This window comes from Hyla sarda, chromosome 3, assembly GCF_029499605.1.
Source record: "Hyla sarda isolate aHylSar1 chromosome 3, aHylSar1.hap1, whole genome shotgun sequence".
NCBI lineage: Eukaryota > Metazoa > Chordata > Amphibia > Anura > Hylidae > Hyla > Hyla sarda.
The window spans coordinates 291,815,567-291,837,763 of NC_079191.1; the positions used below are offsets into that span (position 1 = coordinate 291,815,567).

The window sequence follows — 22,197 nt, forward strand, 5'->3', positions numbered from 1 at the left end:
TTAGGATGTGGGACTCTATGAGCCCTATCCACTTCAAACACCTGTATGAATCCGTTCCTAGAGATGTTCTGACCTGAGTCCATTTTTATACAGTCAAAGAGAAGTTAATGGAGTACTCTTGCAAGCATGGCAGGCTTCCCACACCCTATCATAACGTCTCCATATATGCGGAGCTCTCCGCAGCATCTCGGCAAGCTCGCAGGGGGTCACTCATGCTCTCAGATCTGCGAACACTCCTTACAGACGGGGCTTTCTGGTCCGCCTGCTGATATGCCGAGGAGACTCTACATATATTGTCCGTACCCTATCGGAAGGTAGGGATCTACTTACCTCCTCGAAAATTCGACTGGACTCTACAGATAAACAGGCAGCCAAACCGCCTCCTGCTCGACTACCCAGAGACTGGTCCACCGCTTGAATTCTATATAGACTATGACTGATGTGAATTCCTTTGATCAGGTTTGGTGAAGGCCAGGGTCCTTGGCCTCAGGATGTACTTTACTTCCCCACAGTGTGTTGGCTCTGTGGCTCAGAGCCTGGTTGTTTTATTTTTCTTCCTCTTTTTGGTTTTGTTATACATGAGAAGTATCCTTACCTACCACTCATGGTTCATTTTAAGTACCTTGCCGATATCCTTTGGAGGTGTGCGTGCTAGCTGGGAGGCGCACACCCCCACTACTTTCATGAAACTCCAGCTTTTTTCTAAGTTTTTTTTGTACTTTGTATTACTGCTCAGAAACCTTAGTCTTAATGTTAATGGGTTGAATGCCCCCCACAGACGTTCACATCTCTTGAGAGAGGCTGTTTCTCTCAAGGGTGATATAATTTGTGTTCAGGAGATGCATCTTCTCTCCAGGAATGCCCATAGGATTAACCCCTTAAGGACGCAGGACGTAAATGTACGTCCTGGTGAGGTGGTACTTAACGCACCAGGACGTACATTTACATCCTAAGCATAACCGCGGGCATCGGAGCGATGCCCGTGTCATGCGCGGCTGATCCCGGCTGCTAATCGCAGCCAGGGACCCGCCGGCAATGGCCGACGCCCGCGATCTCGCGGGCGTCCGCCATTAACCCCTCAGGTGCCGGGATCAATACAGATCCCGGCATCTGCGGGAGTTCGCGATTAAAATGAACGATCGGATCGCCCGCAGCGCTGCTGCGGGGATCCGATCATTCATAACGCCGCACGGAGGTCCCCTCACCTTCCTCCGTGCGGCTCCCGGCGTCTCCTGCTCTGGTCTGTGATCGAGCAGACCAGAGCAGGAGATGACCGATAATACTGATCTGTTCTATGTCCTATACATAGAACAGATCAGTATTAGCAATCATGGTATTGCTATGAATAGTCCCCTATGGGGACTATTCAAGTGTAAAAAAAAATGTAAAAAAATGTAAAAGTAAAAAAAAAGTGAAAAATCCCCTCCCCCAATAAAAAAGTAAAACGTCCGTTTTTTCCTATTTTACCCCCAAAAAGCGTAAAAAACATTTTTTATAGACATATTTGGTATCGCCGCGTGCGTAAATGTCCGAACTATTAAAATAAAATGTTGATGATCCCGTACGGTGAACGGCGTGAACGAAAAAAATTTTAAAAAGTCCAAAATTCCTACTTTTGTAATACATTTTATTAAAAAAAAAATTATAAAAAATGTATTAAAAGTTTTTTATATACAAATGTGGTATCAAAAAAAAGTACAGATCATGGCGCATAAAATGAGCCCCCATACCGCCGCTTATACTGAAAAATAAAAAAGTTATAGGTCATCAAAATAAAGGGATTATAAACGTACTAATTTGGTTAAAAAGTTTGTGATTTTTTTTAAGCGCAACAATAATATAAAAGTATATAATAATGGGTATCATTTTAATCGTATTGACCATCAGAATAAAGAACACATGTCATTTTTACCAGAAATTGTACGGCGTGAAAACAAAACCTTCCAAAATTAGCAAAATTGCGTTTTTCGTTTTAATTTCCCCACAAAAATAGTGTTTTTTGGTTGCGCCATACATTTTATGATATAATGAGTGATGTCATTACAAAGGACAACTGGTCACGCAAAAAATAAGCCCTCATACTAGTCTGTGGATGAAAATATAAAAGAGTTATGATTTTTAGAAGGCGAGGAGGAAAAAATGAAAACGTAAAAATTAAATTGTCTGAGTCCTTAAGGCCAAAATGGGCTGAGTCCTTAAGGGGTTAAACACCCATTGCTTCCTCATGTGTTCAAGTCTCGTTTTAGTTCAAAGTCTAGAGGAGTATTTATTGCAATCGGCAATACGGTTTCATTCATGCTGAAAGATGTAGAGGCTGATACTGTAGGTAGATATGTCCTTTTTAGATGCACTGTTAATGCCATACCGCTCACATTAGTTCCTATACTCCCCTAACTTAATACAGCCCCGCTTCCTTAGGTCACTATTGAAAAAAGCTACCTCCACTACCTGTGGTTCCCTTATCATGTGTGATGACTACAATTCCATCATGGACCCGACCTTCGACACCACATCTATATCTCGGCTCCCATCCCATTCCTTAGCCTCACGGGCGTGGCAAGCAGACCTCTATGACATTTGGCGTTTACAACACAATATGGAACGAGACTACACTTTCCACTCAGGAGTGCATAATTACTACTCTAGGATTGATATGATTCTAGTAAATAGCTCTCTTTTACCACAGGTCTCTGATACTTCCATTGGCAGGATAAAATGGTCGGATCACGCTGCAGTTACTTTCACCCTCACTCAGGCGCGAAGACATCTTATCCCCTATCCAAAGGATAGGGGATAAGATGCATGATCGCGGGGGTCCCGCTGCTGGGGATCTTCCACGCCGCACCCTGTTAGAATCAAGCCCCGGAGCTTGCTCACTCCGGGTCTGATTACTAGCGATCACAGGGATGGAACACAGTGACGTTACAGCTCCGCCCCTGTGTGACGTCAGGCTCCGCCCCCTCAATGCAAGCCTATGGAGGGGGCGTGACAGCTGTAAAAAAAATTCTGTCAATATGTCGTTCACATGCCACACGGAGGGGACACACTAGACTTCTTAGATGTCAGGATTAAAACATAGATAATTTGCTAATCACAGAGAGATCCAGAAAAGAAGTAGCCAGGAACACCTTATTGCATTATAACAGTTCATACCAGCACATAATTAAAAAAAAAAAAAGGTATCCCCTATGGGCAATTTATCCTTTAAAGCGGAACAGCAGCAGTAAAGGAACATACAAAAAACAAGCTGAAGAATTAACAAATAAGCTAAATGAGCTTACCCCAACGAATTAATAAGGAAAAGTAGATTGAAAGCAGATCAGAAAGAAAGAAACGACTTACTATGTGAAAAAATTAAACCGATCCCAGAAAAAAGTTTTACATTCGTGTTTAATAATTCTCCAATGAATAAAGCAATAGAAGCCGCAATAAGAAGAAACTGGTATATATTGGAATCTGACGAGATACTAAAAAGTGTAGCATTAAGGAAACCAAGAATTACATATAAAAAGAACAAAGCAATAGGAGATATTTTGAGAGCAGCCCAGAACAAAGAGACAAAAAGAAAAACTACATGGCTAGGCGATTTTTCTCCAAAAGGAAATTTAAAATGTAAAAACTGCAATTATTGCAGATTCAACATGGCTGTCAGGCACATGAGATTGGGGACCATTTATCATACAGTAAACTACATGATAACCTGTAAATCCCAAAACATTGTGTACGCGATTTTTTGCCCAAGCAGCTTCTATTACATTGGGAAAATGCGCCACCAGCTATTCATGCGGATTAGGGAACATTTTTATTAGCAGGGGGCACCCCCTCTAATATCCCATGTTAGGGAAGTGCATGGGAATAACCTCCATTTTGTGGGTCTTGAAAAAAATTGAACATAAAGAAGGAGAAATACAGAGAGAACACTCCTCAAAAGGGAGTTGGATTGGATCATAAGATCCAATGCAACGGGCCCTTTGGGGTTAAATGAAAGAGCAGATACAGCAGTATACTTATGAAACCTCCACCTCCTCTCAGATGTTGTGAATCATGTGTGTGGGTGGTCACTAATGGGTCTTACCTGTGTATATAGTGCACTTATCCAGACAGGGTGGTATGGCCGGATGAAGTACTAATCAGTGTGAAATGGAGCTTGTCGCCTCTTGGTATCCCCCCTGTGCATGTCCCCTCCCCATGATTTTATGTGAGTAATAAATCTAATAAAGAAGTCGAAAGACGTGAATTTGGTGAGTTGCCGGTCTTTCTTTGCCTCTGCTTGGTTATGACCATTACATATAATCTTAATGAAAAATATATTTAAATCTGTGGTTATACCATGAGAAAATGTAGGAAATTCCAAGGGGTAGAATACTGATGCAAGACACTGTAGATGTAATTGCATTACTATGAACATTTATTTCAGCATACAAGATTATTTAGTAACCTTCTTGGGTCTCAATTAATTTAGCTACAATAAAAAAAACATATATGAAGACAACATTTAGATTTATCCCTCTAACTGCAAAGCATAGTTAGTGAATATGGGTACAGCATTAAACATAGAATACTAATACGTTTTATAATGTAAGGTATCATATTGGGGAAAAAAGTAATTGCCACCATACCGTATTCAGCCCCGTTACCGAGTATGCATGACCTTTTACAAGTCCTTGGGGGGTTTTAGCTTCTGTTTCGGCAGAATTTGTTATCTGTAAATATATGAAGTGTAAGAAATTACCTTATCAATTAAAGGAGTTACCCAGCTTTGTTATACTGATGGCCTATCCTCAGTAAATACTGTAAATATTAGATTGGAGAAGGTCTAACCTCTGCCATCCTTACCAATTAGCTGATTAAAGGTAGCCATGGCACTTTATGATTACTAATGTTTGGTGCAAGGTAGGGATCGACCGATTATCGGTTTGGCCGATAATCACGATTTTGGGCATTATCGGTATCGGCAATTACCTTGCCGATAAGCTAATAATGCCCCGTCCCCCGACTCGCCCCCACTGCACCATGGCCGCACCGCGTCGCACCTTCCACCGCACTTCCCTGGCCCCATTGCCTCCCCCATCCCGGTTTTATAATTACCTGTTCCCGGGGTCCACGCTACTTCTGGCTCCTGCTGCGTCCTGCGTTACGCTGTGCGCAATGACGAGTGACGTCACAGTCAGTGCGCACAGTGACCGCTCAGGAGGACGCCACCGGAGCCAGATGGTACAGTGGACCCCGGGAACAGGTAATTATAAAACCAGGGATGGGAGAGGCAATGGGGCCGGGGCGGTGCGGCCGTGGTGGGAGTGGTGGTGATAGGACTCAGGACCCCCGGACAGGCAGGGGGAGAGAAGCGGGCGGCGGCGGTGGTCTATGGCACCGCAAAAGCCACTGCAGTTCATTGATTTAAAGCGCCCGCTTTAAATCAATTATCTGCAGCGGTGTCGCAGGGGGATAAATAGCCGATAACTTATACCGGAATATCGGTATAAGTTATCGGCTATCGGCCCTAACCGCCACCGATTATCGGTATCTGCCCTAAAAAAAACGATATCGGCCGATCTCTAGTGCACGGTACTGCATCTTGAGCCCTTCAGCCACCTCCAGAGGGTCTACAATGTGCGTGAAAGGTAAATCTGGACTTCCTCTTATCTCTGACCATGGACAGACTGACTGGCCGACTTTGTCCAAGGGTCCGGCCGGGTAAAGGGCCCGTTGCTGCTACTGGGCAGTATTCTCAGGCAGAAGAGCGCTGCTTTCAGCTGTATGCACGGCTCACACGCTGACAGCTGAAAGCGTTCCTTCTGTGTGAGCCGCATCTGCAGCTTACAGAGAGAGGAGACGTGACTTCCACCCCCACACAGCATGCAGTGTAGGCGCAGATGATGTCACTCATCTGCGCCTGCACTATGGAGGCTAAAGAACACCTCCGGCGGTAAAGCTGCGTGGGACAGGTGAGTATCTCTTTTTTTTTTTTCCAACTTGTGGGGCCGGCATTTGCATGGCTTGTCATTGTCTGCAAAAGTTCACCCTTAGGCCATGTCTGCTTTTGGGATTAAAGGGGTTATCCAGGAAAATTTTTTTTTATATATCCACTGGCTCCAGAAAGTTAAACAGATTTGTAAATTACTTTCATTAAAACATCTTAATCCTTTCAGTACTTATGAGCTGCTGAAGTTGAATTGTTCTTTTCTGTCTAAGTGCTCTCTGATGACTTTTGTCTTGGGAACTGTACAGAGTAGAAGCAAATCCCCATAGCAAACCTCTTCTACTCTGTGCAGTTCCCGAAACAAGCACAGATGTCAGCAGAGAGCACTGTTGCCAGACAGAAAAGAACAACTCAACTTCATCAGCTGAAGGATTAAGATTTTTTAATAGAAGTAATATACAAATCTATTTAACTTTCAAGAGCCAGTTGATGTATATAAAATTTTTTTTTTTTTACCTGGAATACCCCTTTAAACACATGTTTTTCTGTGATGCTGGTATATTTTCTGTTCACATAGCACCTTGCAAAATCAGATCTTAAAAACACTATTTTATGCCATCTATAGTAGTGTGCAGTGTAAATCATCCCCAGTACAGTGCCAGCCTGTTCAGGCTAGTGGTTTTTTATTTCCCGCACTGTCATGACATACCAGAGGGCAAGTCTGTGAGTAACTGCTGTCCTGTCATTGGCCAAAGAAGTAATAAAAAGAAGTTCAGGTTTGAGTACTATTGGAAAACACCCAGGCATTGGTCCTACTCGCTCAAATAGAGAGAATAAAAAATAGCTCTGCACCATGCAAGGGGTTCTAAGGAGCTCAACAGCTGCAGTAAGAGTATTAAAATCCCTTTGTCACCACTCTGAATGGATAATGTAAAATGAAAAACTATGCAAGTTTATGCAATTCTTTTGCTTTGCTTTAGGAATAAATAAGTAAAAAATCTACTTACATCAATAGAACAGCCTAACATTGATCCTCTTTTTAGAGCTTTATCCATTATTTCAAAATAATTTTTGGGTATGTTTTTGTTTTCATAAACTTCAGAAACTCCCCCAGTGAAATCTTCCATGGCCTCTATGGTACTGCCACCTTTTAATGCTTCATAACTGCCATTGAGCCTAAAAATGAATACACATGATTAGAGATGAGCAAGCTGAGCCTCGCGAACCTGGACTCAAATCAGAAATATGGGGTGACTGCAGTTCAACAAACTTACAAATATTCCCAGGTTTGGGAAGGTGGAATCACCATCTTTGGAGAAGTTACATGCATTTTTTGCGTTTAATCTAAAATATCGTATTTCTACTTGGGATTTTTTAATATAGTATATATAGTATATATATTAGTAGTATTTCTACCTGGGTTGTGGATAACTATGCAGTTAAAAGCATTAAGACTGAAAGATGACTAGGAGATCAGTGACAAATCTTTTATAATAAAAGATTTGTCTGGTAAAGGAACTGCTGGGAGTAGTAGAGGACAGAGCACCCCTGTCATGTCCTCTGCCAGTAAAAATGTTGACTCATTTGAGGAGGAGGAGGAACAATAATATGACATTGATCCAGGTGTCAGTGGATCCCTTATCGTCTGTAGTTAAATGGTGTGTTGAAAAATGTCTGTCCTAAAACGGTCTGTTTCTTCATCTCTGCTGGAGGATAGCATTAGTCACAGTCAACATCTGGAGTGTGTTTCAGAGGTGTTGAAGGTGGAAGCAGTGGCCGAGCATAGCACTAGTGGCACTGGTGCTTATATTGAAAGGCATAATGTAAAAGGTGATTTCTCTAGTGTGTGCAGAATTGTTGTGACTCCCATAAAAGGAGAATTTTGTAACATTCTTTTAAATTTAAAATATAAAAAATGCTATCTTACTGTGTAAGAACTTGCTGTTCTTCAATGCCCTGTTGCAACTCTCATAAAGACAAAATTATGCATACATTTTTAACATTTTCAACATTTACAAAAAGCTATTTCTTTACTGTCATCAGGTTCTTCACTATTTTGAGACATCATCACCAATGCTGTTGCAACTAACAAAAAGTGATACTTTTTGGAACGATTGGAAAAAAGACATTGGGGGAGATTTATCAAAGGATTTAGACTGGTTTTTCTTGTCTAAATTTGTCGCACAGAAAGTCGCAGTCTAAATCTGTGCAACTTTTCTGCGACTTTTGCTCTAGAGGATTTTTAGAACATGATGCATGCAAGTCTATTTTAGACTGAAATGCATTGAAAAATGCATTGGTGCTGAATTTATCAAAAGCAACTTTTCAGCGACAAGTCGCATAGGCTGAAAGTATGCCGAAATGTCAGACCATGTTGGAGCAGTTTTAAATATAGACTAAAGCATAGATCATGCAGTCTGTGCACAGAATTTATCAAGAGCTGTGCGCCATTTGATAAATTAGGTGCACAATAGACCAGACTAACCCTCTGTAGTTTGGTCTATATTGATGCGGGACATAGACAACTTTGATAAATCTCCCCCATTGTGTCTTCCGATACCTTTGTGTACATTTTAACAATGGCAGACATCTGCCAACAAGCAGTGATACTTTATCTACCCTCCAGTGTATCATCGGGGGAGAGTGTTCAGCATGGAAGTTGTCATTATCACCCCTAAGTGAATAACATTGTATGCCAGCAACATGGAAAAACTCATGTTTGTAAAAATGTATCAGACATGGAACAGCAAGAAATTTAAACCTCCTGTTCCAGGTGCCACTGATTAGACAGTACTACCACCACACCTGTTGTCCGCTGCCTACTATAACTACAAAACTACTACCTGACCCTCGCTGGGAGCTAACTCCAACTACAAACCAATACATTTTTTTTCTTCTATATTGATACTGTATGATTGATATTTAACTTGGAATGCATACACAGTGTGAGATTTCGAGGGCAAGGTCACCTGAGCTGTGGTTGCATTCTTGGTTCTAGGTTCATCTGGGGTGTTAAATCATAGACCCTAATGTTACATCTTTTACTGAATTATATACTCCGTACGTTTGAAGCTCCCCAGAGGATGCTGTCGTAAGAAACAATATAAACGTGTTGGGAGATTTAGCCATCTATTGTGGATGGCTAAGGGAGTTATTAGGTTGTCCATAAAGGATAACTAATCATACCCGTAAGGTGCTTCTATACATCATCAGCACTCCGGGTTAGTGGACCTAACTTACTGATATTTTAGCATTACTATTCTATATACATGGAACCATATGTACAGCACTTGATACACGTGATTTATCCTATATTTTAACCCCTTCAGGACCAAGCCCATTTTGGCCTTAAGGACCAGAGCGTTTTTTGCACATCTGACCACTGTCACTTTAAACATTAATAACTCTGGAATGCTTTTAGTTATCATTCTGATTCCGAGATTGTTTTTTCGTGACATATTCTCATTTAACATGGTGGTAAGTTTTCGTGGTAACTTGCATCCTTTCCATGTGAAAAATCCTAAAATTTGATGAAAAATTTGAAAATTTCGCATTTTTCTAACTTTGAAGCTCTCTGCTTATAAGGAAAATGTATATTACAAATAAAAAAATTTTTTATTCACATATACAATATGTCTACTTTATGTCTGCATCATAAAAGTGACGAGTTTTTACTTTTGGAAGACACCAGAGGGCTTCAAAGTTCAGCAGCAATTTTCCAATTTTTCACAAAATTTTCAAACTCACTATTTTTCAGGGACCAGTTCAGGTTTGAAGTGGATTTGAAGGGTCTTCATATTAGAAATACCCCACAAAAGACCCCATTATAAAAACTGCACCCCCCAAAGTATTCAAAATGACATTCAGTCATCATTTTAACCCTTTAGGTGTTTCACAGGAATAGAAGCAAAGTGAAGGAGAAAATTCACAATCTTCATTTTTTACACTCCCATGTTCTTGTAGACCCAATTTTTGAATTTTTACAAGGGGTAAAAGGAGAAAATGTATACTTCTATTTGTAGCCCAATTTCTCTTGAGTAAGCACATACCTCATATGTCTATGTAAATTGTTTGGCAGGCGCAGTAGACGGCTCAGAAGGGAAAGAGCGACAAGGGGATTTTGGAGAGTACGTTTTTCTGAAATGGTTTTTGGGGGGCATATTGCATTTAGGAAGCCCCTATGGTGCCAGAACAGCAAAAAAAACCTCACATGGCATACCATTTTGGAAACTAGACCCCTTGAGGAACATAACAAGGAATAAAGTGAGCCTTAATACCCCACAGGTGTTTCACGACTTTTGCATATGTAAAAAAAAAAATAATAATTTTCACTAAAATGTGTGTTTCCCCCCAAATTTCACATTTTTTCAAGGGTTAATAGCAGGAAATACCCCCCAATATTTGTAACCCCTTCTCTTCTGAGTATGGAGGTACCCCATAAGTTGACCTGAAGTGTACTATGGGCGAACTACAATGCTCAGAAGAGAAGGAGTCATATTTGGCTTTTTGAGAGCAAATTTTGCTCGGGGGGCATGTCGCATTTAGGAAGCCCCTATGGTGCCAGAACAGCAAAAAAAAAACACATGGCATACCATTTTGGAAACTAGACCCCTTGAGGAATGTAAAAAGGAATAAAGTGAGCCTTATTACCCCACAGGTGTTTCACGACTTTTGCATATGTTAAAAAAAAAAAAAAAAAAAATTTCCACTAAAATGTGTTTCCCCCCAAATTTCACATTTTTGCAAGGGTTAATAGCAGGAAATACCCCCCAATATTTGTAACCCCTTCTCTTCTGAGTATGGAGGTACGCCATAAGTTGACCTGAAGTGCACTATGGGCGAACTACAATGCTCAGAAGAGAAGGAGTCATATTTGGCTTTTTGAGAGCAAATTTTGCTCGGGGGGCATATTGCATTTAGGAAGCCCCTATGGTGCCAGAACAGCAAAAAAAAAAACACATGGCATACCATTTTGGAAACGAGACCCCTTGAGGAACGTAACAAGGGATACAGTGAGCATTCTCCTGTACATTCACAGGGGGGGGGGGGTGCACCAGCTGTTGCAAAACCACAACTCCCAGCATGCATGGTCTGTTAGTGCATGCTGGGAGTTATAGTTTTGCAACAGCTGGAGGCACACAGGTTAGGGAACACTGAGTTAGAAACAGACAATGTTTCCCAACCAGTGTGTCTCCAGTTGTTGCAAAACTACAACTCCCAGCATGCCCAGACAGCTGAAGGGCATGCTGGGAGTTGTAGTTAGGCAACATCTGAAGGGCCAGATGTTGTTGAACTAAAACTCCCAGCATGCCTGGACAGTCAGTGCATACTGGGAGTTGTAGTTTTGCAACAGCTGGAAGAGCACAGATTGGAGACCATTATACAATGGTCTCCAAACTGGGGCCCTCCAGATGTTGCAAAACTACAACTCCCAGCATGCATGGTCTGTTAGTGCATGCTGGGAGTTATAGTTTTGCAACAGCTGGAGGCACACAGGTTAGGAAACACTGAGTTAGAAACAATGTTTCCCAACCAGTGTGTCTCCAGTTGTTGCAAAACTACAACTCCCAGCATGCCCAGACAGCTGAAGGGCATGCTGGGAGTTGTAGTTCGGCAACATCTGAAGGGCCAGATGTTGCTGAACTAAAACTCCCAGCATGCCTGGACAGTCAGTGCATGCTGGGAGTTGTAGTTTTGCAACAGATGGAAGAGCACAGATTGGAGACCATTATACAATGGTCTCCAAACTGGGGCCCTCCAGATGTTGCAAAACTACAACTCCCAGCATGCCCAGACAGCCAAAGGCTGTCTAGGCATGCTGGGAGTTGTAGTTTTCAGACTCCTAGAAGCAGCAGTGAAGATCTTCACTGCTGCTTCTGAGGACCATATACTCACCTGCCGGTCCCGTCGCTCCTCGTCCTCGTGGCCGGTCCCGCGCTGCTCCTCGGTCCCGCCATGTAAGTCCGCCGGTCCCCTGATGTTCCCCCACCTATGCTGCAGGTCCCGAGCGACCCCCCGCAGCCATCGTCCCCCGTTCTGCCCGACTTCCAGGGGCGGGCAGTGCGGGGGATCTGAACTTTCACCCCAGATCACTGTGATTGGTCCACAGGGACCAATCACAGTGATCGCTGACCAGGACCATGAATGGATGGTCCTGGGGGTGAAGCAGAAGTTGTCCCCTGCTGGAAACAGCGGGACTTCTGCCAGTTAACCCGTGCGATGCTGCGCATCGCCGGGTTAACTGAATGTCATTTATAAACGCCGGGATGCGCGAACGCACTGCACAACCCGGCGTTTATATATGGCGGGAAGGGGTTAATGATATTATTAAAAGTTACTTTTTATGCACCTTTTTACCCTGTTATTGGTCAGCTGGTGTTTATATTGGATACTATAATTCCCACCAGTCTGCAACTTTTTGCTGTAAACTGGCTACTTCAACTCCCACCAGTCCTGCCACCTCTTGCTGTACGTTCAATACTACAACACCCATCAGTCCATCATTGCCTGCTGTCCGCTGGCTACTACAACAGTCCACCACCTCCTGCTGTACGCTGGCCATAACAATTCTCACCAGTCCAACACTGCCAGCTGTCCGCTGGCTACTACAACTCCCACCAGTTTACCACCCTTGCTGCTTCCACTACTATCAGTCAAGCTCACACAACCCATGGTTCCCAAAAAAAGGAATATTATTTTTGGCAATTTTTTTTTTTTTGTTTTTTTGCAACTCCCAAAAGGGAGAATTTTGGAAGATCTTGGAAAAATTCATGGTGTCTTCATTTGTATCCAAACTTGTTGCTATTGCCAAAAAGGGATAATTTTTGGAACACTTGGAAAAAGCCATTGCATCTTTCAATAGCTCCATGTCCACTTTAACAGTGAACCCTCTTCCATCCCTTGTTCAATCATCACTGTGAGTGTTTGCTTCAGAAGGAATATCAATGACGTTGTATTGTTCAATCCACTGTTATCCCCTTTTCAAAAGGCCTCAACACATGTATTTTATCAGCTACCAATGCCTGAGCCTGAGTCAAACTGGCTCCAATAGCTGTACTTCTGCGACATTAGGTATTAAGTCATTGCTTTGGGTTGCTGGTACAGGTAGTTTAACGTGTAAGGTTGAGCTTTACTGTGTTAGAAAGTCATAGATTAACCCCTTAAGGACACATGACGTTCTCATACGTCTCCATTTCCGAGTCCTTAAGGACACATGAACGTCATGTGTTTTACCGGCCCCCCGCAACCATCAGGAGCGGAGCCGGTGCCCGATGCCTGCTGAAATCATTCAACAGGCATTGGGGCATATCGCCCAGGGGGGTCATGATGACCCACCCATGTCGGCGATGGCTGCAGATCACTGGACAATTCAGTCCAGCGATCTGCGGCAGATTCCAGGTCAATCGGGTCTCCAGTGACCCGGAATTATTGGCTGATCGGGGCCGTCAGAGACGGCCCCAAACAGCCATAGCCGGCAGGGTGCCGCCTCGCGATCGCCCTGATTCGTCGGCCGGATTACCGGCCGACCAATCAGGGTGCCTGCTGCGTGTGTCACTCCCGCAATTCGCTCCGCCCCTCTTCCGGAGGACGTGAGCGGGTGCGGGACGTGCACCCCGGGTGCTGGGGACCCCGATCCCCGGCGTCCCTGTTGGGATCGGGGCCCCAGGAGCAGCGGCGGCAACGACGAGGGACTGACCTGATGCGGCTGGATCGTTGGAGGTGAGTGACAGCCTCCTGCTGTTGCTTAGCAACAGCTCCCAGCATGCAACAAGGGCATGCTGGGAGCTGTAGTTATGCAACAGCAGGAGGCAGACCACCACAACTCCCAGCATTCCCTTATGGGCATGCTGGGACTTGTAGTTTTGCAACAGCTGGAGGCACATTCTTTCTATGGAAAAGTGTACCTTCAGCTGTTGTATAACTACAACCCCCAGCTTACACAATCAGCTAAAGTGCATGCTGGGAGTTGTAGTGGTGCATCTGGTGGTTGCATAACTACAACTCCCAGCATGCCCGTTGGCTGTCTGACTGCTGAGAGTTGTAGTTTTGCAACAGCTGAAGGCACACTGAGTTAAGTAGCAAACCAGTATGCCTCCAGCTCTTGCATAACTACAAGACCCAGCATGCCCTTCCGCTGTCCGTACATGCTGGGGGTTGTAGCTTTTGCAACAGCTGAAGGCACACTGGTTGCAAAACACTGAGTTTGTTACCAAACTCTGTGTTTCACAACCAGTGTGCCTCCAGCTGTTGCAAAACTACAACTCCCAGCATGCACTGATAGACCGTACATGCTGGGAGTTGTAGTTTTGCAACAGCTGGATGCCCCCCCCCCCCCAATGTGAATGTACAGGGTACACTCACATGGGCGGAGGATTACAGTAAGTATCCGGCTGCAAGTTTGAGGTGCGGCAAATTTTCTGCCGCAGCTCAAACTGCCAGCGAGAAACTACTGTGAACCCCCGCCCGTGCGACTGTACCCTAAAAACACTACACTAACACACAATGAAATAAAAAGTTAAAAACACTACGTATACACATACCCCTACACAGCCCCCCCTCCCCTCCCCAATAAAAATGAAAAACGTCTGGTACGCCACTGTTTCCAAAACCGAGCCTCCAGCGGTTGCAAAACTACAACTCCCAGCATGCACTGATAGACCGTACATGCTGGGAGTTGTAGTTTTGCAACAGCTGGATGTTCCCCCCCCCCCCCCAATGTGAACGTACAGGGTACACTCACATGGGCAGAGGATTACAGTAAGTATCCGGCTGCAAGTTTGAGCTGCGTCAAATTTTCTGCCGCAGCTCAAACTGCCAGCGAGAAACTACTGTGAACCCCCGCCCGTGTGACTGTACCCTAAAAACACTACACTACACTAACACAAAATAAAATAAAAAGTAAAAAACACTACATATACACATACCCCTACACAACCCCCCTCCCCTCCCCAATAAAAATGAAAAACGTCTGGTACGCCACTGTTTCCAAAACGGAGCCTCCAGCTGTTGCAAAACAACTACTCCCAGTATTGCCAGATAGCCGTTGACTGTCTAGGCATGCTGGGAGTTTTACAACAGCTGGAGGCACCCTGTTTGGGAATCACTGGCGTAGAATACCCCTATGTCCACCCCTATGCAAGTCCCTAATTTAGGCCTCAAATGCGCATGGCGCTCTCACTTTGGAGCCCTGTCGTATTTCAAGGCAACAGTTTACGGCCACATATAGTATATCGCCGTACTCGGCAGAAATTGTGTTACAAATTTTGGGGGGTATTTTCTGCTATTACCCTTTTTAAAAATGTAAAATTTTTGGGAAAACAAGCATTTTAGGTAAAAAGAATATATATTTTTTTACATATGCAAAATTCGTGAAACACCTGTAGGGTATTAAGGTTCACTTTACCCCTTGTTTCGTTCCCCGAGGGGTCTAGTTTCCAAAATGGTATGCCATGTGTTTTTTTTTTTTTGCTGTTCTGGCACCATAGGGGCTTCCTAAATGCGGCATGCCCCCAGAGCAAAATTTGCTTTCAAAAAGCCAAATGTGACTCCTTCTCTTCTGAGACCTGTTGTGCGCCAGCAGAGCACATTTCACCCCCATATGGGGTGTTTTCTGAATCGGGAGAAATTGGGCTTCAAATTTTGGGTGGTATTTTCTGCTATTACCCTTTTTAAAAATGTAAAATTTTTGGGAAACCAAGCATTTTAGGTAAAAAAATTTTTTTTTTTTTTTACATATGCAAAAGTCGTGAATCACCTGTGGGGTATTAAGGTTCACTTTACCCCTTGTTACGTTCCCTGTGGGGTCTAGTTTCCAAAATGGTATGCCATGTGTTTTTTTTTGCTGTCCTGGCACCATAGGGGCTTCCTAAACGTGACATGCCCCCCCAAAAACCATTTGTCGCTCCTTCCCTTCTGAGCCCTCTACTGCGCCCACTGAACAATTAACATAGACATATGAGGTATGACCTTACTCGAGAGAAATTGGGTTTCAAATACAAGTAAAAATTTTCTCCTTTTTACCCCTTGCAAAAATTCAAAAATTGGGTCTACAAGAACATGCGAGTGTAAAAAATTAAGATTTTTAATTTTCTCCTTCACATTGCTGCTATTCCTGAGAAACACCTAAAGGGTTAATACACTTACTGAATGTCATTTTGAATACTTTGGGGGTGTAATTTTTATAATGGGGTCTTTTATGGGGTATTTCTAATATGAAGACCCTTCAAATCCACTTCAAAACTTGGTCCCTGAAAAATAGTGAGTTTGAAAATTTTGTGAAAAATTTCAAAATTGCTGCTGAACTTTGAAGCCCTCTGGTGTCTTCCAAAAGTAAAAACTCATAAATTTTATGATGCAAACATAAAGTAGACATATTGTATATGTGAACCCAAAAAAAATATATTTTGAATATCCATTTTCCTTACAAGCAGAGAGCTTCAAAGTTAGAAAAATGCAAAATTTTCATTTTTTTCATCAAATTTTGTGATTTTTCACCAAGAAAGGATGCAAGTTACCATAAAATTTTACCACTAAGTTAAAGTAGAATATGTCACGAAAAAACAATCTCGGAATCAGAATGATAACTAAAAGCATTCCAGAGTTATTAATGTTTAGTGTCAAAAAGAGAAATTTTATTAAAACACAGAGATAAGGTACATAAACCTTGCATTGCGCACGCAGGCGCTTGGTTGAAAAGACATAATCAACAACAAATCATCAACTAAGGCACGTCAAAGGTGCAGTATGAACAGAAGCAGGCTGGGTGCCAGGCAACATAACTAGAACTCGTATTAGAACTAGTCCGGTGAATGACACATGAGGAGGGGCGGATAAGGGTGATAGGAAGATACACTAGGGTTTGGACGGAGCTGCAGATCATCTAAAAGGAGTAAGGGTAACATTAATAATGGGCGAGACCGGTCTTATGGGGGTGGGGGTCCTGTTTATAGACAAAATCACAGAATCATAGAGTAAAATAGTAGGACATGTCAGGGGCATGAGGAGAGGAAAGCCAAGGGTCCCATATCTTCTCAAACCCCTGCATGGTGTCAAATCTTAAGGCGTTTAATCGTTCCATGACCATAATATTGTTAATACGGGAGATCACCATAGGTAGCGAGAGGTCAGGGGATTTCCATTTAGAGGCAATATGTATGCGGGCAGCCAATAGTATTATCTGAGTTAAGCGAAATAAAGCATTAGGCATTCCATTAGGCTTGTGCCCTAGGAGGCACACTGCTGGTTCACCATTAAACACACGGTTCAGGGTAGCAGAAATTAAGTCAGACACTTGGTTCCAAAAGGTGGAGACTTTGGGGCACGTCCACCAAATATGGAGCATATCTCCTATGTCCGAGCAACCCCTAAAGCACCGGGGGGATACCAAGGGATAGATAGTGTGGAGTCTGGCGGGAACATAGTATGTGCGGTGTAGAATCTTCAGAGCAGTTTCTGTCAGAGACACCTGCCAACTACCTTTGCTCAAAGTCGTACAACATTCATGCCACGAAGAAAGGGTGAGATCAATATTAAAATCCATCTCCCATCGCGACATGAATGCAAGTTTTGTATCGGGCGTAGGTTGATTGAATGAAGAGTACAGGAGGGACAGAGTGCCTAATCGGAGTGGAGAGTAGATGGCCATGGCTTCGTATGAGGTGGGGGAAATGAGCATGTTAGAGGGTATCAGGGAGCGATAAAAGGACAGTATTTGGGAAAGATGGAAAAATTCCTCAGGGGGAGGTCAGTATCTGGTTATGAATTCAGATGGGGACATCAGTCTCTTTCCCATCAAGAAATGATGTAGAAGGATAAGATTCTGAGAAGTCCACCATGAGAAGTCCAATGGGCGGAGGCCAGGTAAAAAGGTGGGATTCCGTAGAAAGGAAAGGACCGGGGAGACCGGAGACTGTAGGGATAGCTTGAAGCGGGTAGACCGCCACAGGAGAAGGGAGTAGAGAGAGATAGTAGCAGCATAAGGTATGTATGGAGAGATCGGAGAGGAGATCCACATAAGGGAAGATAGAGAGTGAGGTGACAGGAGAGAGTTTTCAACCTCTATCCACCTGGGGGAAGCTGACTGCGCATTACACAATAGTAGCTGTGCTAATCTAGCTGCTTTGTAGTACCTCGCAAAATTGGGCACAGAGAGGCCTCCCAATCTCTTGTGGTAATACATTACCGATTTGGGGATGCGGGAGGGTTTCCGTTGCCAAATGAATCGGAAGGCATCCGACTGAAGTCTATGTAAATCTGACATGGAAACCGGTATCGGGAGAGTGCGGAATAGTTATTAATGTTTAAAGTGACAGTGGTCAGAATTGCAAAAAACGCTCCGGTCCTTAAGGTGTAAAATGGCCTGGTCCTTAAAGGGTTAAAGGGGTATTCCAGGCAAAAACTTTTTTTTATATATCAACTGGCTCCGGAAAGTTAAACAGATTTGTAAATTACTTCTATTAAAAAATCTTAATCCTTTCAATAGTTATTAGCTTCTGAAATTTTCTGTCTAACTGCTCAATGATGATGTCACATCCCCAGAGCTGTGCATGATGGGAGAATATCCCCATAGGAACTGCACAGCTCTCGGGACGTGAGTCATCAGAAAGCAGTTAGAAAAAAACAACTCAACTTCAGAAGCTTATAACTATTGCAGGGATTAAGATTTTTTGATTTACAAATCTGTTTAACTTTCCGGAGCCAGTTGATATATGAAAAGTTTTGGCCTGGAATACCCCTTTAAGCGGTGTTAGGGAAAACCATTTTGGCACTGTACGTCTAGGTGGGATGCTATACACGGAGAATGTGTCATACTACTTCGACATAGTGCAGCCAACATGTTATTAACCATTATCAGCTAACACATTTTCCAACGACTATGAGAAGGCAGCATGCATAACATTTCCTCCTGCAGACAGGGCAGCAATTCTTACATTGTGTGGCTTTTCTTGCCCAGGATTAGCAGATGTAATACAACGTGGCAATGCTTCACTTCCCAGTGGGCCGTGAAACACATGTATTGGCTACTACTATATAGCTACTACTTAATGTATCTACCGTGGTATGCATTGTGCTGCACACTGACAAAGGTATGGAATGGGGCCCACCCTCTCCTCCACATGATTGTGCAAGATAGAGATGGCTAGAAAAAACAATGGTGACTGGCCAAGTGCCAACTGGGCACAACTTGGTCAGGTGGATGACTGGGTCCATATTCTTGTTTGTAAAATATATGTTCCATTAGAGATAACTAATGATGACGACACAGAGACTGAGGTACTAGAAAAGTTGCAGGAATTGGTGGGAGCTTCAACAGCAGCAAATTTTGTTTGTAGGCCATTTTAATTCCACACAGCTTGTGAATGCTCCTCCATGTGGGTACTTAGAACCATAGAGGGAGCTTTTCAAAACCTGTCCAGAGGAAAAGTCTACCAGTTGCCCAGAGCAACCTATCAGCACTCTTCTTTCATTTTTAACAAGGCCTCTGCAAAATGAAAGAAGCAATCTGGTTGCTATGAGCAACTTTTCCTCTGGACAGGTTTTGACAAATCTCCCCCATAATTTTTTTAACTTTTGCTCTAGCCACACCATAGTTTTTGCTTTTAGAACCAGCACTGTGTCTGTTTTTTTTCCTTCTAAGAAGGTAGAGAAGAATTGCTATTGCATTCCCCTTTTTTGGAAGGCCTTTATATAGAGCCTACAAATGCAACAACAGTTTTACCATCACCTGCTCCTTAGCTGACCATGCCAGCAGGCGTAAGTCTGGAATGTATCGCCAAGGTCCTACCTCTGCTCTTGTTTGCTGACAATGCCACCGCTGCCCTCCTGCTCTGACAACATCAGCACCTTGTCACATTGTTACCATGACCTGTCCAAAACCATATCCTTTTAGTCATCCTCACTGTCCCCACCACATGTAGAAAATGACCCAGAAGTGGTGACTAGTTGACTACAATTGGGTCTAAGCAGGTCATAGGAATGAATGTCATCAGTGCCTGTTTGTGTACAGATACAACTGCTGCAGTTTTAAGCTTTAGAAATTGTATCTGTACCAAGGGAGGAACAAAATGTGATTTGAAAGCTGTCTGTCTGCCTCATAAAGTGGCAAACTTTAATCTGCCAAAATTAGACAATGTGGGTCACTTACTACAGTGATCCTGACAGTTATTTCTCAGGTTTTGCATCCGAATTGTATCATATGCTTTGTGTGGCAGAATTTGCAACCAAAAAAACCCAACAGACTCTCCATTTTACTCAGGAAACCTGAAAAATATGTGTGACCGCCGGGAAAAATGGTGTGGTTGCCAAAAAAGGGGACTTATACCTGACATTTTCAAAAATATTCTGATGTATTTACTTATGTTCCCACATAAAATGTGGTGAGTTTGAGCTCTGGAAAACCCGACAGCTCAGAGCATTTGTGAAAAAAAGCATAGGGAACAATAAAAAAATACATTGAAAAAATAGAGTGAGGAAAAGAAACAAAAATAAAACTACACGCCACTCTTAGTAAACCAGGGCTAATGTGTTTTCTCAACAATTTATTTTTTAATATATTTTTTGAAAACTATAATTCTGCCCCATAGAGTCAAATGCTTTAACCCCTTAAGGACCAGGCAAATTTTCACTGTAGGGCCAGAGCGTTTTTTGGACATCTGACCACTTTCACTTTAAGCATTAATAACTCTGGGATGCTTTTACCTTTCATTTTGATTCCGAGATTGTTTGTTTGTTTTTTCGTGACATATTCTACTTTATGTTAGTGGCAAAATGTTGTCGATACTTGCATCATTTCTTGGTGAAAAATTCTAAAATTTTATGAAAAAATAGAAAATTTTGCATTTTTCTAACTTTGAAGCTCTCTGCTTGTATGGAAAATAGACATTCCAAATAAATTATATTTTGATTCACAAATACAATATGTCTCATTTTATGTTTGCATCATAAAGTTGACATGTTTTTACTTTTGGAAGACATCAGAGGGCTTCAAAGTTCAGCAGCAATTTTCCAATTTTTCACAAAATTTTCAAAATCTGAATTTTTCATCGACCAGTTCAGGTTTGAAGTGGATTTGAAGGGCTTTCTTCTTAGAAATACCCCACAAATGACCCCATTATAAAAACTTCACCCCTTAAAGTATTCAAAATAATATGCAATAAGTGTGTTAACCCTTCAGGTGTTTCACAGGAATAGCAGCAAAATGAAGGAGAAAATTCTAAATCTTCATTTTTTACACTCGCATGTTCTTGTAGACCCAGTCTTTCAATTTTTACAAGGGGTAAAAGGAGAAAATCCCCTCGTAACCCAATTTCTCTCGAGTAAGGAAGTACCTCATATGTGTATGTCAAGTGTTCAGCGGGCGCAGTAGAGGGCTCAAAAGGGAAGGCGCGACAATGGGTTTTTGTAGAGTGAGTTTTTCTGAAATGTTTTTTGGGGGGCATGTCACATTTAGGATGCCTCTATGGTGTCAGAACAGCAGAAAACCCCCCACATGGCATACCATTTTGGAAACTACACCCCTCAAGGCACGTAACAAGGGGTCCAGTGAGCCTTAACACCCCACAGGTGTTTGACAACTTTTCGTTAAAGTCGGATGTGTAAGTTAAAAAATAATTTTTTCATTAAAGTGCAGTTTTTTTCCAAATTTACCATTTTTATAAGGGTAATGGGAGAAAATGCCCCCCAAAATTTGTAACCCCATCTCTTCTGAATATGGAAATACCGCATGTTAGGACATTAAATGCTCTGCGGGCGAACTACAATGCTCAGAAGAGAAGGAGTCACATTTGGCTTTTGGAAAGCAAATTTTGCTGAAATGGTTTTTGGGGGGCATGTCGCATTTAGGAAGCCCCTATGGTGCCACAAAAGCAAAAAATTCAACATGGCATACTATTTTGGAAACTACACCCCTCAAGGAATGTAAAAAGGGGTACAGTGAGTCTTAACACCTAACAGATATTTCACGACTTTTTGTTAAAGTTGGATGTGTAAATGAAAAAAAAATTTTTTTTCACTAAAATGCATTTTTTTTCATGAAACTTTACATTTTTACAAGGGGTAATAGAAGAAATGGGGTTACAAATTTTGGGGGTAATTTTCTCCTGAGTATGGAAATACCCCATGTGTGGACGTCAAGTGCTCTGCTGGCGGACTACAATGCTCAAAGAGGAGAAGCACCATTGAGCTTATGGGAGAGAGAATTTGTTAGGAATGGAAGTCTGGGGCCATGTGTGCGTTTACAAAGGCCCCCATGGTGCCAGAACAGTGGACCCCTCCCCCCA

At 42.7% G+C, this 22,197-nt stretch overlaps 1 protein-coding gene across 1 annotated transcript in view; it reads right to left on the bottom strand.

Moving 5' to 3' along the window:
* The window catches only part of CAPN9 (calpain 9), a gene marked incomplete at its 5' end in the record, with an annotated part of 376,282 nt that overhangs the window by 242,886 nt on the left and 111,199 nt on the right, over positions 1-22,197 (bottom strand). The window contains 2 exons of the mRNA XM_056566855.1: positions 4,620-4,703; positions 6,928-7,096. Coding sequence (XP_056422830.1) covers positions 4,620-4,703; positions 6,928-7,096 — 253 coding nt within the window. The remainder of the gene's footprint in view (positions 1-4,619; positions 4,704-6,927; positions 7,097-22,197) is intronic.